The following is a 13,953-nucleotide window of genomic DNA, read 5'->3' as shown; positions in this document are numbered from 1 at the left end:
TCCAACCATACCAACCATTCTATGCTGAAAAGTAAACAAACCTGCCAGTATACTTTTTTGTTTGTGGGACAAAAATTTGATTGCCCGGGAGAAACCTACCCAAACACAAGAAGAATTTACAAATGGCATGCAGATTGTAATAATGTATTTTTTTTTTTTATATCCGACTGGCGTTCAGCTAAAGGAAATCCAGTAGGGGAAGAAAAATTTAGGCCACCATAGCTGCCTTCCTAAAATGCTAGTCACTTGGGACCTTGCCATGTGGTCTGTAGGGTTCACCTTGCTTAGTGAATATGATAATGCTGTGTCCACTTTTAATTATCCAATTCAGTACAAAAAAAAAAAAACATAGGGTCTGATTTTTTAAAGCTCTCCAAGGCTGGAGAGGATACACTTTCATCAGTGAACTTAGGTGATCCAGCAAACTTGTAATGGAATTCTTCAATGTAATTTGCTATTTGTTAGCAAATGTTTTCAGTGCTGGACCAGATCTATTCCAGGTTTGCTGGATCACCCAGGTTCACTAATGAAAGTATCTTCTCCAGCCTTGGAGAGCTTTAATAAATCAGGTCCATTAAAAAAATATTTTGAACATGATAGAGCAGCCATTCTCATCCAGGGTTCATGCCCTGGGGTTCCTCCAGAGGTTGCTAGGGGTTACTTGAACTGTTATAGTTCTTGAGCCAACACTACAGAGCCAGCAGCATGCAGCTCATTTTAGCTCGTATTCAGACCGCCACCGTAAAGGTAACAATCCTCTAATCACTATTCTAAGGGGCATTTTACCCACTGACAGGCAATGTTTTTGCAGGTGCTGAGACCTGGAAATTATTTTGTAGGTTTGCGAGAAAGATTGGGATAGAATTTTTAATATGAAAACAACTCTACCTGTATAATTGTATGTAATTTGTATGTTTCCATTATTTTGCCTTTGTCTATTCCAGAAAGTTAACACATACATTAGTAGAGTATTAAAAAGCGTTAAACAGAAATAGTTCTGAATCATAGGTACCTTGGTTCAATTTGTTCTTGTCAATGTGTTTAAGAACACAGACATGCAATTTAGAGAAAACGTTATTTGTGTGACTAACCCATGCAACGTACAATTATATGAGTCAATGGACAGGCGGTGAAGTCCGCCCAGGTTACATTTCTGTATTTTTTTTAAAAGAATCTGACAGTGCAGAGCTGCTCAGCCGTGCAAATGAGCAACTCATTTACATAAGAACTTCTTCATTGAAGGGGACCTTGGCCACCCTCTGGGAAAAGGCAGAATAGCAGCTGCTACAGCATTTTTTACCCTTTAGAAATATGATAAATAGCTTTGTAAAATACATTACAGACATAAAAAGATCTATGAAACAAATGGAAAACATTTTTAATCATAAAATCTCAAAAGATAAACCTTACTAGATAGGGATTTTTTGCAGAAGAAACATGCAACCCTTTTACTCTTTTTGCTTGTAATTTGTTATTTTTGGGGTATATTTTATGACAAATGTGGGTTGCTCCCTGCTTCCTGATGCTATGAAAAGGCCTGGGGTTGGAAATAATATAATGTGACAATTGTCAGCCAGAGTTACATTATCAGGGGTTTCCAAGTGGCCAAAGGATTTTTGGGAACCCAAAAGTAGCAGCAGCAGCAGCAGAGATAGTGGTAGCAGGGGCACAAATCCTGGAAAAGGGCACATTTGTAATGAAAGTGTGCCACAATGGGCATAAAATGCTGTGTTTGCTCGTGTTATGGCATAAGCCTTCCCAAGTCACAGCAGTTTAGTTTTGCTTTATATATATATACTTGCTATATATATTATATATATATATATATATATATATATATATATATCAATCTAGATAAATAGAGTAAAATGAATCTTTATTTGAAGGCAGGTGTACCTGGTTTTTGCTATAGACCCAGACTGCTGTTGGGTGGCGATGAGTTTAGCCAGCTGTTTCTGTAAGGCCATGTCTTTACCATGTGCATGTCTGATGAATGGATGCTCCAGTAGATGGATGACTGATGGCCTCTTTTCAAAGTCCTTAATAAGACACCTGTAATGACACAACAGGGAAACTGTATAGGCAGATGCTCTTTTTGGTGTCTTTGTTTTTATGGCAAGCAATTCTTGGCTCATTCCGCAAACAAAACAAGGCTGCAAAACATTTTTGAAACTAAGCAAGCGCTCTAGGCAAAATATTCTAAAGTAAATATGTATATTGAAAATAAATATATTCATTTTCATCAATAAGACAAAAATAACAAAAACAAAAACCTTAATTCTATTTCTCACCCTAAAAGTTTTCAATTTTCATAATCAAAAGTAATCAATTTTCACAATTGATTGATATTGAAATTTGATTACTAATATAAAATGTACATACAATTTTTAATATGAATTGAACAATATGCTTTTCTGTCTGAGCATGGTCTGTTTTGATATTATAGAGCTTTAAACAGATTCCTGATGAAGCAGATGTAAATATCTGCGAAACGCGTCGAAACAAAATAATCTAAAACTGTGAGAACTGTTCATTGCTTCATACCACACCATTCTGGATGGATAGTTTTTAATTTGCTGTATTATGTTGCAATTTTAGCTTGCACTATTGTGTGTATCAATAAAGTTTATTTATTTTATCTACTGTGCTGTTAAAGTCCCAACTTTTGTCAGTTTTTTGCTCTGTTTATATAGCTATAAAGTTAGCTGGGATGTGGCACAATTGATATATTGGTTGGATACTTGATCACAACATATCTATTTGCATTTTAATGATGATTATGTTGCTACAGGCAACCCTTACAATAAAAAGGGCAACCAAAAAACATGAACGTAACCTGACAGGCAGTATAATGTGGTTTTGTTCTCCTAAAACATAATCCCCACCAAAACAATGGGGCCAGTCAATGGTGAGTGTAGGTTCTGCATGCTGAACTAATAAAGGAATCCTTTGGACTCCATTGCTTATCTGATTCATAGCAGGCTTCCAGCCCCTCCTGTCATTATTATGTACAAAACCCACAGGAATTTGCGAGTGTGCAATCCCAGGGTGCATGGGTGTTATGGGAAACAATTCTCAACACTCAACAAGTACCTCCTTATTAGGGCAATTACATCACAAGGGGAGGGGGATCCCAACCATTTATCTGCTGTCCCCTCTCCAAACAAATAAAAGCCGAAAAACACTGCTGACCTGCAGTTACTAATTTACTTTGTTCAGTGGACAACTTTGCGTGTTAACTTGATGCCACATGGGCAATATCCGCCCAAAAAAAAAAAAGGATTTTGGCATAGTGCATCAAAACAGTATCAGTAACCAAAATTATTTGTCAAAGCTCAGCATTAAAACACAGCAAAGCAGAAAACAAGCAGGTCTGACATTGGAGGACATGTTTAGAATGTTGGCTACAAATAAAGATTCAGCACTGGACAGCTCGCAGAAAATCAATTATTTCAGCGCTAAGTACAAGTCAGATCATTAAAAATTACACACACACATAATAAATATTTGTTATTTGTTGTTGCAAGATTTGTGGAAGATAATCATTTGTCCTAGTGTGATACATTTAAAAAAACAAATCCCATCAAACATGTTGTCATAACAATAAATGCGCCCAACAATATTAAGCAAAAATGATAAAATATTTGCATGTTCAGACCACCAGGTGGAGAAGCCTTGCTTAAAACAAGTATTTTCTGCATAATGATATGATGAACTCAATAAATGAAATAAGGCAAAAAAAAGCACAATTGTCTTGCAAAGACAGAAATCCATAGCAACCAGTTAGATTTTACAGAAAATTGGTTGATGATCATTGCTATATGGGTCACTGTTCTCTTGAATACACCTTCGTACCTAAAGCAAAATGTTTCCTATTAATGAACCCTTCATTAAATAGCTGATAAATTGGCTCACATGAGTATGTGCCATTACAATATGTATCAGTAATAAGTGAACGAATAAGCCTCACCTGGAATTTTATGACTAATTTCTAAAGCAAGGTCCTTTAGCAATCCTGTATGTCGGTTGCAAAGCACATAATTTCAGAATATATTTAGAAATCTGCAAACGATGTTCATTGATGATGCGTTGCTGCTAACAGGTACTTTGGGGTCTCTGCAGGACTTTCAATCTCTTCCCTGTGAGCTGAGCCAGTGATACCTAAATCATGTTGATGCTTTCCTGTGTGTATACCCTCCCATTTAGGGACATTTATCACTTTCCTCTGCTTACAAAAGAAGCCTCTCTCTCCTTTATACCATAGCAAAAATACAACAATAGCAGCCAGTTACCAGTGGTGAACTTCTGGAGAAATCTGAATTGTTATTGATCAATTTTTTTTCTTGACGGTTATTAAAAATTATGAATTTATTAAGCACAAACATATTTTGCAACGCTTTACATTAAATAGGCGTTGCAAATGACAGACAGACACAAACCAGGACACAGGAGAAGAGGTCCATGTCCAAAAGAGCTTACAATCTAAGAGATATGTTTACCTATTGGCCACATGCATTTTTTACCCCATATATGTTTTTTTTACATGTTATCAATCTGGTCCTTTATATATACACATATATATATATATATATATATATATATATATATATTTACATATATATATATATATTCCTTTATTTTGTAAATAAATAGTGAATACAGAGTGTATCTACAGTATGACACTAGTGTCAAAACGTTATAGTTTTTTAAAAAAAGAAACATGTACAGCAGAAGGTGTTTGCGTTCAGACTCTCTGGCCCTGATTTATTAAAGTTATCCAAGGCTGGAGAGAAGACACTTTCATCAGTGAAGCTGGGTGAACTAGCAAACCTGAAATGGATCTGGTCCAGGATTGAAAACATTTGCTATCAAATAGCCTCACTTTTAGGAAAACCATTACAGGTTTGCTGGTTACCTAGCTTCACTGATGAGTGTATTCTCTCCAGCCTTGGAGAACTTTATTAAATCAGGGCCATTATGTCTAATAAAACCATATATAGAACCATTTGGACAGAGCAGGAAAGGATGAGAAGGTTAGTCACTCCTCTGAACCTTTCAGCTTTTATTATTAATAATAATAATAATATTAATAATAATAAACATGATTTATGTAGTGCCAACATATTACATCAAATAGGGGTTGGAAATGACAGACATATACAGACACAGGAGGATGAGAGGACCCTGCCCCGAAAAGCTTACAATCTAGGGGCAATGCCTGTACATCTCAGGTTGAGCCATGGAGCCACGTCAATGAAAAGTTTTTGTGTTTTAACAAAGAAAGATTGGCCTGGTGTACAGAAGAAAATGTGCCTAGATTAATTTATTTTGCTTCTAAATCATTTTTGTTTACATTCTGCTTCCTACTTTTTTCTAGGTATTACATGGAATAAAGGTAGATACTTTCTGTAGGCTTGTATTATCTTCCAAAAGGATAAGCTTGACTATATGATCTAAGTACAGGTATACTTGAGAAAGCTTAGTAAACCTTGGTTTAAATTTTAGGCACAGAAGCTCTCCTGGGTATGCCAATATATCAGTCCTTCTATTATTATTACACAGTGTTTATATAGCGCCATCATATTACGCACCACTGTACAAAGTCCATAGTCATGTCACTAGCTGTATCTCAAAGGAGCTCACAATGTCCCTACTATAGTCATATGTCATTAACAAAGGCTAAGGACAAATTGGGGGGGAAGCCAAATAACTTAGCGGCGTGTTTTTTTGGAATGTGGGAGAAAACAGGAGTACCCGGAGAAAACCCAAGCAAACACGGGGAGAACCTGCAAATTTCATGCAGATAGTGCCCTTGCCTAAATCCAGCTGCAAAGGCCAGAGTGCTACCTCCGTGCTGAGCCACCGTGCTGTCCTAGCTTGACATCCACTGAGTGTTGGTCTTCTTTATTGATTCTACAAGTTTAAGCTGCATTCATTACATACATACAAAAACCAATACAACCTGTATCAGGGAGCAGACTAAACAAATTTAGATGCGGAATGCTCTGTGAAGATAACATTGTAGTGGGCTGCTTTTGTCTGTTTCCCATGAGCATGGCTTTTTTTTTTTTTAACTAGTAAATCAAGCTGAGTCCTATTGGATAACTTTTTTTTTACAAGCAAAGAAGATATATTTAGCAGAGATAAATTTTTACAAGCAGATAATAAGCCGTATGGCTGATCTCATAAATGCAGACAGAGTTACAAAAGTGTTGTGGTTCATTTTAACCAGCTTGCATTCATTTATTTACACTCATTGTAAGTCTATCCACACAGGCCGCTCTGTTCTTAATAAGAGCTGCTTTGCTGAAATCCATCTTTTGAAAAAAAAAAAAAACCAGTAAGAGCCTGCTTTCAGTCTTCTTAATAGAATGTGTAAACTATGGTAACAATAAATTAAGCCCTAGAATGGAAAGCTTGTGACTAAAATTCAGATGAAGAGGGCAATCTATTAAATGTGTGATAGTGTCATGGACCTACATATGGCTTGAAAAAACATTAACTCGAGAACTGTTCTTGTTGACTTGAACTGTTCTTCAAGGCTAACAAAGGAATCGAGAAAAATCATTCCAGATCTTTGATGATTTGTCCTTTAAGTTTAAAACAAAGAGATGGGCTTCAAATAAAAATGTTAAACCCAAGAGTCAATTTCCACCCTTATGAAACAAAGTTATGTTGGTTTTTACCAAACTAACCCCTTGTCTGCATACTCACCTCTACTGCGTCTGAAACCTCTATACCCGTGTTTTTCAATCAGGGTTCAGTGCAATGCTAGGATTTGGGGCTTCTAGGGGTTCCTTGAGAAATCAGCAATTTGTTCATCTAAGGTCAGTTACCACTAACACCAATGATTTTTTGGCTCTCTGCAAAGGTAGAATTCTTCCCACTGTCTTATTAATGTAAAAATAATTCTTCCCATTGACCACCAGGCAAGTGTACTGCAAGCTGTGGATATAGATATTGTAATGGTTTCTCTAAGACCTAAAGGTTATTTCAAGGGTTGCATTGTATTTAAAAGGTTGCAAAAGGCTGCTATATACCATAGAATAGCTATGACTCGAAAAAATATATTGATTCTTTGGTCTTGGCAGCAGAAACATCTTTTCTAAATTTGGTTAGAGTGGGACAGGGTTTGATCCCCTTATGGTCCTTCCTATTGGAGAGTAGTTCCTTGATTTTCCTAGCACATCCATAAATGCTTAACAACAGAGATAAAAAGCTACATTACTACCAGTGTTACATTTGTTGTTTGCCTGTGAGTAATCCATATACTCCCTACATGTATACACAAACAATGCAAGTAACAAACAGTAATAGATCAGCTTTAAGCAATTTTTAAGCAGTAGCAGAAATGGTTGGATGTCACCATACATTTTATGCTGCCCTAAAGTTCTACTTTAGAAATATTTAAATCACCTGCAAATAATAAGTTAATACCTGTTATTTTAAAAGCGCCTGAATGATTTGTCCTATTCAGTGGGCTGCCAAATGGTAGATATATTCACTGCCTGATCCAGGACACGTTGATAAATAGCTTATAACCAGCCTTCCCCCTTGTCTTTAGAGATAATAAAATGATCGATTTAACATATGATGCAGTGGTCAATTATCATCTCTGTTCAAAATATCTAATGAGCAAAATGTATTTGTATCTATTGATCTAGTTTTGAACTATAGCTTTCTGCATTCACCATTCCTCAATATTCTTCAGTGTTTATCATAAACACTTTGCAATTAAAACAGATTGGTTTCTATTCTTTTTACATAATATTACGTTGAATAGCTTCCCATATATGGTCTATATTGTCAGAAATTTTAGGAAAAAAAGACAAGCGTGGTATACTAATTTCTACATTCTATAGCTAGATGTCCTGGCTAAGACAATAAATGTCAAATACTCTGGGTCAGATACACAAGACAGGGGTAATTTCAGTTTTGTGAAAAAGGGCTACTTGGCTATTTGTAGGTCCCTGCTGGAAGCCAAGGCCAGATAAAGTCCAGCATGTACACAACTTCAATTCAGCTTTTCCCATGTTTACTGCGTAAGCATCAAATGCTCATGTGATCAAACAATGACATTCAGAAGTTTACCAGTCACAAAAATTGTGACACTTTAGTTTGTGTCTACAAAAACCAAGATCAATCGTATCCTAATCTTTTGCTAATAATTTCTGCAAAAAAAGGAAAAAAAAAACATTATCCTACAATAAAGTGTAACACTAACTTAAGCTCTACATTCTGCTAGGTTATAAAAAAAAGAATTACTAAATATTATCCCATTAAACAAAGAACTTAGTTAGCTACAGTATGCTTTGGGATAAACTTCTGATGCCATGCAAACATGTAAAAGCTTTGTTAGGGAAAAAATTTAGTACTTTAACTATGTTAGCATTTTAACTATGTTGACTTGATAAAAATCTTGTAAAAAAATACAAAGCCTGGCACAAAAAAGTATGTGCCAAGCCTTTTGGGGTAGTGTTACAATCTGGGGTTGGTCAGGTCTGGATTTAGCAACATTATGTGCCTAAAAAATGACTACCCGGAATGACCAGTTATTTTTCGACAATAGATTTTTCCTCCCTGATGGTGCGGGCATATTCCAGGATAACAATGCCAGGATTCAACCGGCTCAAATTGTAAAAGAGTGGAGCAACAGACATCATTTTCACACATGGATTGGTCACCACAGAGTCCAGATCTTAACCCTACTGAGAACCTTTGGGACGTGGCAAATAGGACTGTACACAGCAATCTAATTCTTCCCTCATCAATACAAAATCTTGGTGAAAAATGAAAGTAACTTTGGATGGATGGCCAATGTGTGCCGTGGTCCAACGAAATTTTATCATGCATGATAGTATGTGTATCCAAATTTGCTACCAAATTACATCTTTATCTACACCCCTCCACCCAAAAAATGTACAATATGTAAGGTAACCTGGAAAAGACAAAAGGTTTATAGTGTACATTGCTGTGTAGCCAGAATCTCAATTTAGGTCCATTGACATTAGAGACAAATCCACAATGTCAAATTTCTGTTAGGTAGTCCCAGATTTATATGAACAAATTCATTGATTTAGTAAATGCCAATGCTTTTACAGCATTTTTCGAAGTGTAAAACATCAATGTATTTTGTAAATATGAATTTAAATAGGGCAACTTTATTTGTTAAATACATATTCAGGTGTTGCTTCCTACTTAGCCATATCAAATGCTCACGCAATTAAAATGCAGCTTCTATCCTAACCTTCTCTGGCACAGAATTATATTTACTACTTAATGACAGGTGAGCTTTAAAGAGAACTTGTCACCAACTAAACAAATTATATATATTATATGTCACCAACTAAATTACATATATGTCACCAACTAAACAAATTATATATATATTATTATTTTTATTATCAATATGAATTTAGACATACTAGACTATTTGACTACTTTGGGGGAGTCAGTTCACTAGCAATGCTCAAGTCACCTGAATGACATCCAGGATGGCAGAACCTAACAGCAAGGTCTCAAAGGGTATTTCAGATGTCTACACTGGGAGGCTTTTACTAGTAAATAACATGCATAAATTATGTTAAATACATATATTTATGAGAAGATTTTTTTTAAACTGAATGGTCGGGCAACTGGGTTCCTTTAAGAGTCTTGCAGGAACCCATATTACAAAACTGTTCTGTAAAAAAATAAAATAAAAAAAACTGTTTAAAAAAGATAAGTGTGTTATGCATATTATTACCTTTCACATTCTCTGCCGGTAATTTAATTACTATGCAGTGAACTGCTCATCAAGAAAATTACAAAAAATAGCAGCCAAATTTTCATCACAGGAAGAAATGCAATATGGCATTCTAAGAAGCGCTGCTTTTAATCTATCATAACGGAAATGTAGGAAGTTCTGTATTGACAAATGCATAACTAATGCAAATAAATGAGTCAATTATCTGTAATGGCTAAAGGCTCGCCACCATGAGCCCTGATGTTTTAATTTAAATAAATGAAACGCTGATTATTAATGTGGACTCGGCCTGTCATTTCACAGGAATAATCAGTTGCCTGAACCCTAACAAGACACCAGAATTGAAATCTTACATACAAAAACAGAGTCTAATACTATCTGCAAGAGCAAAATTGCTGTTCTCATTGAATTGCTGTTTATACTTAATACATTTCTCTTGTTCTATGCTTCATTACCTCAAGATCTATTACAGAGAAAACATGTTGAAAACTTGACCGCATAGATGATTACATTACTAAAAAATGCATATTGTATAATGCAAGGTCAAGAAATGCATAGTGAACAAATTTGTGAGAAGGGATAATTATGTGAATTGTTTTGATGCTTTTACAAACCCATTGTATAAAGATAACAAATAGGAAGTTCTGCTGATATTCTTTCAAAATGTTCATATTCATGATATTTGCATATTGTGGCTCTTAAAAAGGAACTCTTCACAAAGTTCCATTGTGTAGGTGCGTAACACCAGCTGCCAGACATTTTGTTCTGTGCAACTACTTTCATGCACAAGGTAGGCATACTTTCTTCATGAAAAGTAAAGAGTATGCATAAAAAAAGGAACTGCGCTTCAGGGTTTTTACTAAAGTTACAAATATTAAAAAACATAAAAATCACAAACACATTGTAAATTCTAAATGCAAGACTTTGTTAAGAGACTTTCTGCTTGGCCCCACTACCCTATATTTAGGGGAAAGGAGAAACTTGTACTCTTCTTTACAGGTCACCCGGCTTTACTCCACCAAGACTGTCCCTGATGTCCTAGGCATCATGTCACCAAGGAGAACAGCTACCTTGTAGGCCCAAATGTAACACAGCCTTTCAAGTAGCACTGTACAGAATAAACAGACCAGACTGACAGGTGACAAAGGCTTAATACTGAATCCTAAGAATGAGAAAACCTCCAGGCTTGTTCTGGTACTTAAACATGTAAACGTACAAGCTTTGTCTGCTGTCCTAAAGAATATCATTTTGTTCTTTTTTTTATTTTCAGTTATGTTTTTCTGCTTTTAGTATAGGGATTCTAACTCTGAGTAGAAAAAAATACTACAAACAGAGAAAAACTATACTCCCCAGATGGGGACATTAATCACATGCAAGCTATTTCTCCTAAAAGCTATTTATCCTTTTTTCCCCAAAACTGGTTGTCAAGTTATTTTCTATTCTATAAGCCCCAAGCATGATGTCTGATAATGTAGGAGCCAGTTAAAATTTTTGGAGGAAAACAAACATCTTCCCACATCAATATATTATAGTTAGTTTTTTTTCAAATAAAGACCTTTCAAATAAAAAAAGGTGAAGAAAAGTGCTGTGTGTGTGTTCTGTGTAAAAGCAGTGGTCCTAGGTAGTGTTGGTGTTTGAATTTGGGTTGTCCTTATATTCGACCCGAAAATGGCTGTTCAAATTCGACCTGACCCAAAAAACACGATATTCGACGGCGCAAATTTGAATGTAAAAAATTTTGTTTGAAAAAAAAAAAAATTAATGTTTACGTAATTTATTGAAGGTGTGTGATTTGTGCAACTTATTTTTTTTTACAGGTTATCCCACAATAACAGGATGATTCCCACGGCTGCACAGCCTCCGGTCAGTGTGGGATCCCCAGGCACTAGAGGTTAAATGAGGACAAGTTTCCCCATTCATCACCTCTAGTGCTCTGTGATTGGCTGAGGAAAAGTAAACCCTGATGACAGCTCAAGTGTCATCAGGATTTTCCTTTCCCCAGCCAATCACAGAGCACTAGAGGTTTTGAATGGGGAGACGGATCCTCTCAATGAATGTGGCCGCGGTCGAATTAATTGAGAACAGTGTGCCATCCGTCGCACTAGAGGTTAAATGGGGACAAGTCTCCCTTTTTTGAAACCTCTAGAGCTCTCTGATTGGCTGAGGAAAGCTTTCCTCAGCCAATCAGGGAGCACTATCAATATTCCTCGATAGAGTTTCTTTCCATACAACTAGTCAAGGTCTGCAAGAGCAATCAGGGGAGCAGAGCTGTCAGCTCTGCTCCCGATTGCTCTTGCAGTTCTTCACAGTCCCGAAAAATAACGCAAATTTTCCCACAATTGACTTTAATGGTGTTCGAATTCAGCATTTGATCACCCTAACAATATCCCCCTATTCGATCGAATAGCTGTCAAATCGAATAGTGAGATATTCAACCAACACTAGCCCTAATGCAGAGGTCCAACCCACCCCCACTGAATCAGACCTTTAGCTATGCAATCACTAAATGTCATAATCCCCAAGAATTACTCAGTTCTCGCTCTGACAGAGGGTATAAGGAAACTCTGCAAAGACATTCCTGCTTCCCCACAGAAAACAAGTGTAATTTGTACCTACTCGGACTGTGGCTGATTTTTGATGAAAACAAACTTTGAGGCTTTGCACACCATTTATTTTGATGTACTTGGAATGTAATCAGCTAATTAACCTATCCATCCTTCCCACCGCTCCTCTTCTGCTGCTTCTCTTTGTTGGTCTCTTCATTGGCTTTCATTTCACCTTAGAACCAAGTTCAAGCTCCTGTGCTTTGCCTTCAAATCCCTCCACAGTTTTTGTCACACTTACCTTTCTGCCCCGAAAAATACACGTTTGGCCGCTTTTTTCCCTCCTTCAACTCATAACCTCATCACACACACAACTTCAATATTTTTCTAGAGCTGCCCCCACACACTGGAACTCTCTTTCTTGTCCTGGTTAGCTTGCTCCTACTTTCTGCACATCTAAAAAAGCACTCAAAACTCATCTTTTTAAACTTGCCTACCCATCTTCCTCTGTCTCTTAAACCCTCACTACTTACCCACCATTCCATATTCCCTCTCCTATTGTGTGCTACATCCCCCTCCTTTTAGATTGTAAGCTCTTCTGGACAGGGTCCTCTTTTCCTCCTGTTTCATTGGGCCTGATTTATTAAAGTTCTCCAAGGCTGGAGAGGATACATTTTCATCAGTGCAGCTGGGTGATCCTGCAAACCTGGAATGGATTTCCTGAAAGTCATTTGCTGTTTGTTAGCAAATGTTTTTATTCTTGGACCAGATCCCTTCCAGGTTTTCTGGATCACCCAGTTTCACTGATGAAAGTGTATCCTCCCCAGCCTTGGAGAGCTTTAGCAAATCAGCCCTATTGTTTGTATCTGTCTGTCATTTGCAACCCCTATTTAATGTACAGCAATGTGTAATATGCTGGTGCTATATAAATACAGTTTAATAATATTTACAATAATAATAATGTAAACTCAAAGTTGAAAGTTGGTTTAGAGATACTTTTTTACACAGTGTTTCCCATTTCCTAAAGTAACACTGGCCATATATATTTCAAGTCGATAGTGGAATGTGGCCTTTTTGTACATTACACTGACTTGTAATTACACTGTTTGCTAGGTTGGGATTAGTGTTACAATGGTAAAGAAATATTGTTGGCCTAGAGTTTAGCTTTAGAAGATATTCACTAACCATTCTTGTGAATGTGCTAGCGTTATCTTACCAGCATTCCTATTTCAAGAAAAATAATAGACCATTCCTGTTATCTACTCCTTTAACAGTGATCCATTCATCATTCCTAGTAAACATGGGAAAAATATATAGAATACGTGCTGTAAGTAGATACAGGATAGTTGTGTAGCAGGCTGGTGATCCTCTGTATCAAGTTTGCCTACATCAGGTGTACCCAGCTAGCCTTCCATATCATCACAGTCTGAAATCCTAATGTGGCAAAAGGTGGCACATAGATTTGCTCTATCCGTGACTTCCAGGCAGGAGGTAAAATCTGTTTTCTGATGATAAAATGGTAATTTCTTCAGTCATTATGGCCCCTCCAGAGATAACAAAGAACTGGGTTTGTCTAGAAGCCAAAATCATAAACAAAGTATGCAGAAAAATCTAAAATAAATGCTTTGCTTAGCTGGGTTTTCGTTTAGTGTGTTATTTCAAAAT

The 13,953-nt window shown here is 36.5% G+C and overlaps 1 protein-coding gene across 2 annotated transcripts in view; it reads right to left on the bottom strand.

The window, feature by feature from the left end:
- The window catches only part of MYO3B (myosin IIIB), a 152,803-nt gene that overhangs the window by 96,739 nt on the left and 42,111 nt on the right, over positions 1-13,953 (bottom strand). For both annotated transcript variants that reach the window (XR_011921729.1, XM_072418312.1), the window contains exon 5: positions 1,897-2,052. Coding sequence is in view for 1 of the 2 variants with exons in the window: in XM_072418312.1 (XP_072274413.1) it covers positions 1,897-2,052 (156 nt within the window). In the remaining variant the exon portion in view is untranslated. The remainder of the gene's footprint in view (positions 1-1,896; positions 2,053-13,953) is intronic.

The sequence above is a fragment of the Pyxicephalus adspersus genome, chromosome 7 (assembly GCF_032062135.1).
Source record: "Pyxicephalus adspersus chromosome 7, UCB_Pads_2.0, whole genome shotgun sequence".
Taxonomy (NCBI): domain Eukaryota; kingdom Metazoa; phylum Chordata; class Amphibia; order Anura; family Pyxicephalidae; genus Pyxicephalus; species Pyxicephalus adspersus.
This window is presented reverse-complemented; position numbering and strand designations above follow the sequence as displayed.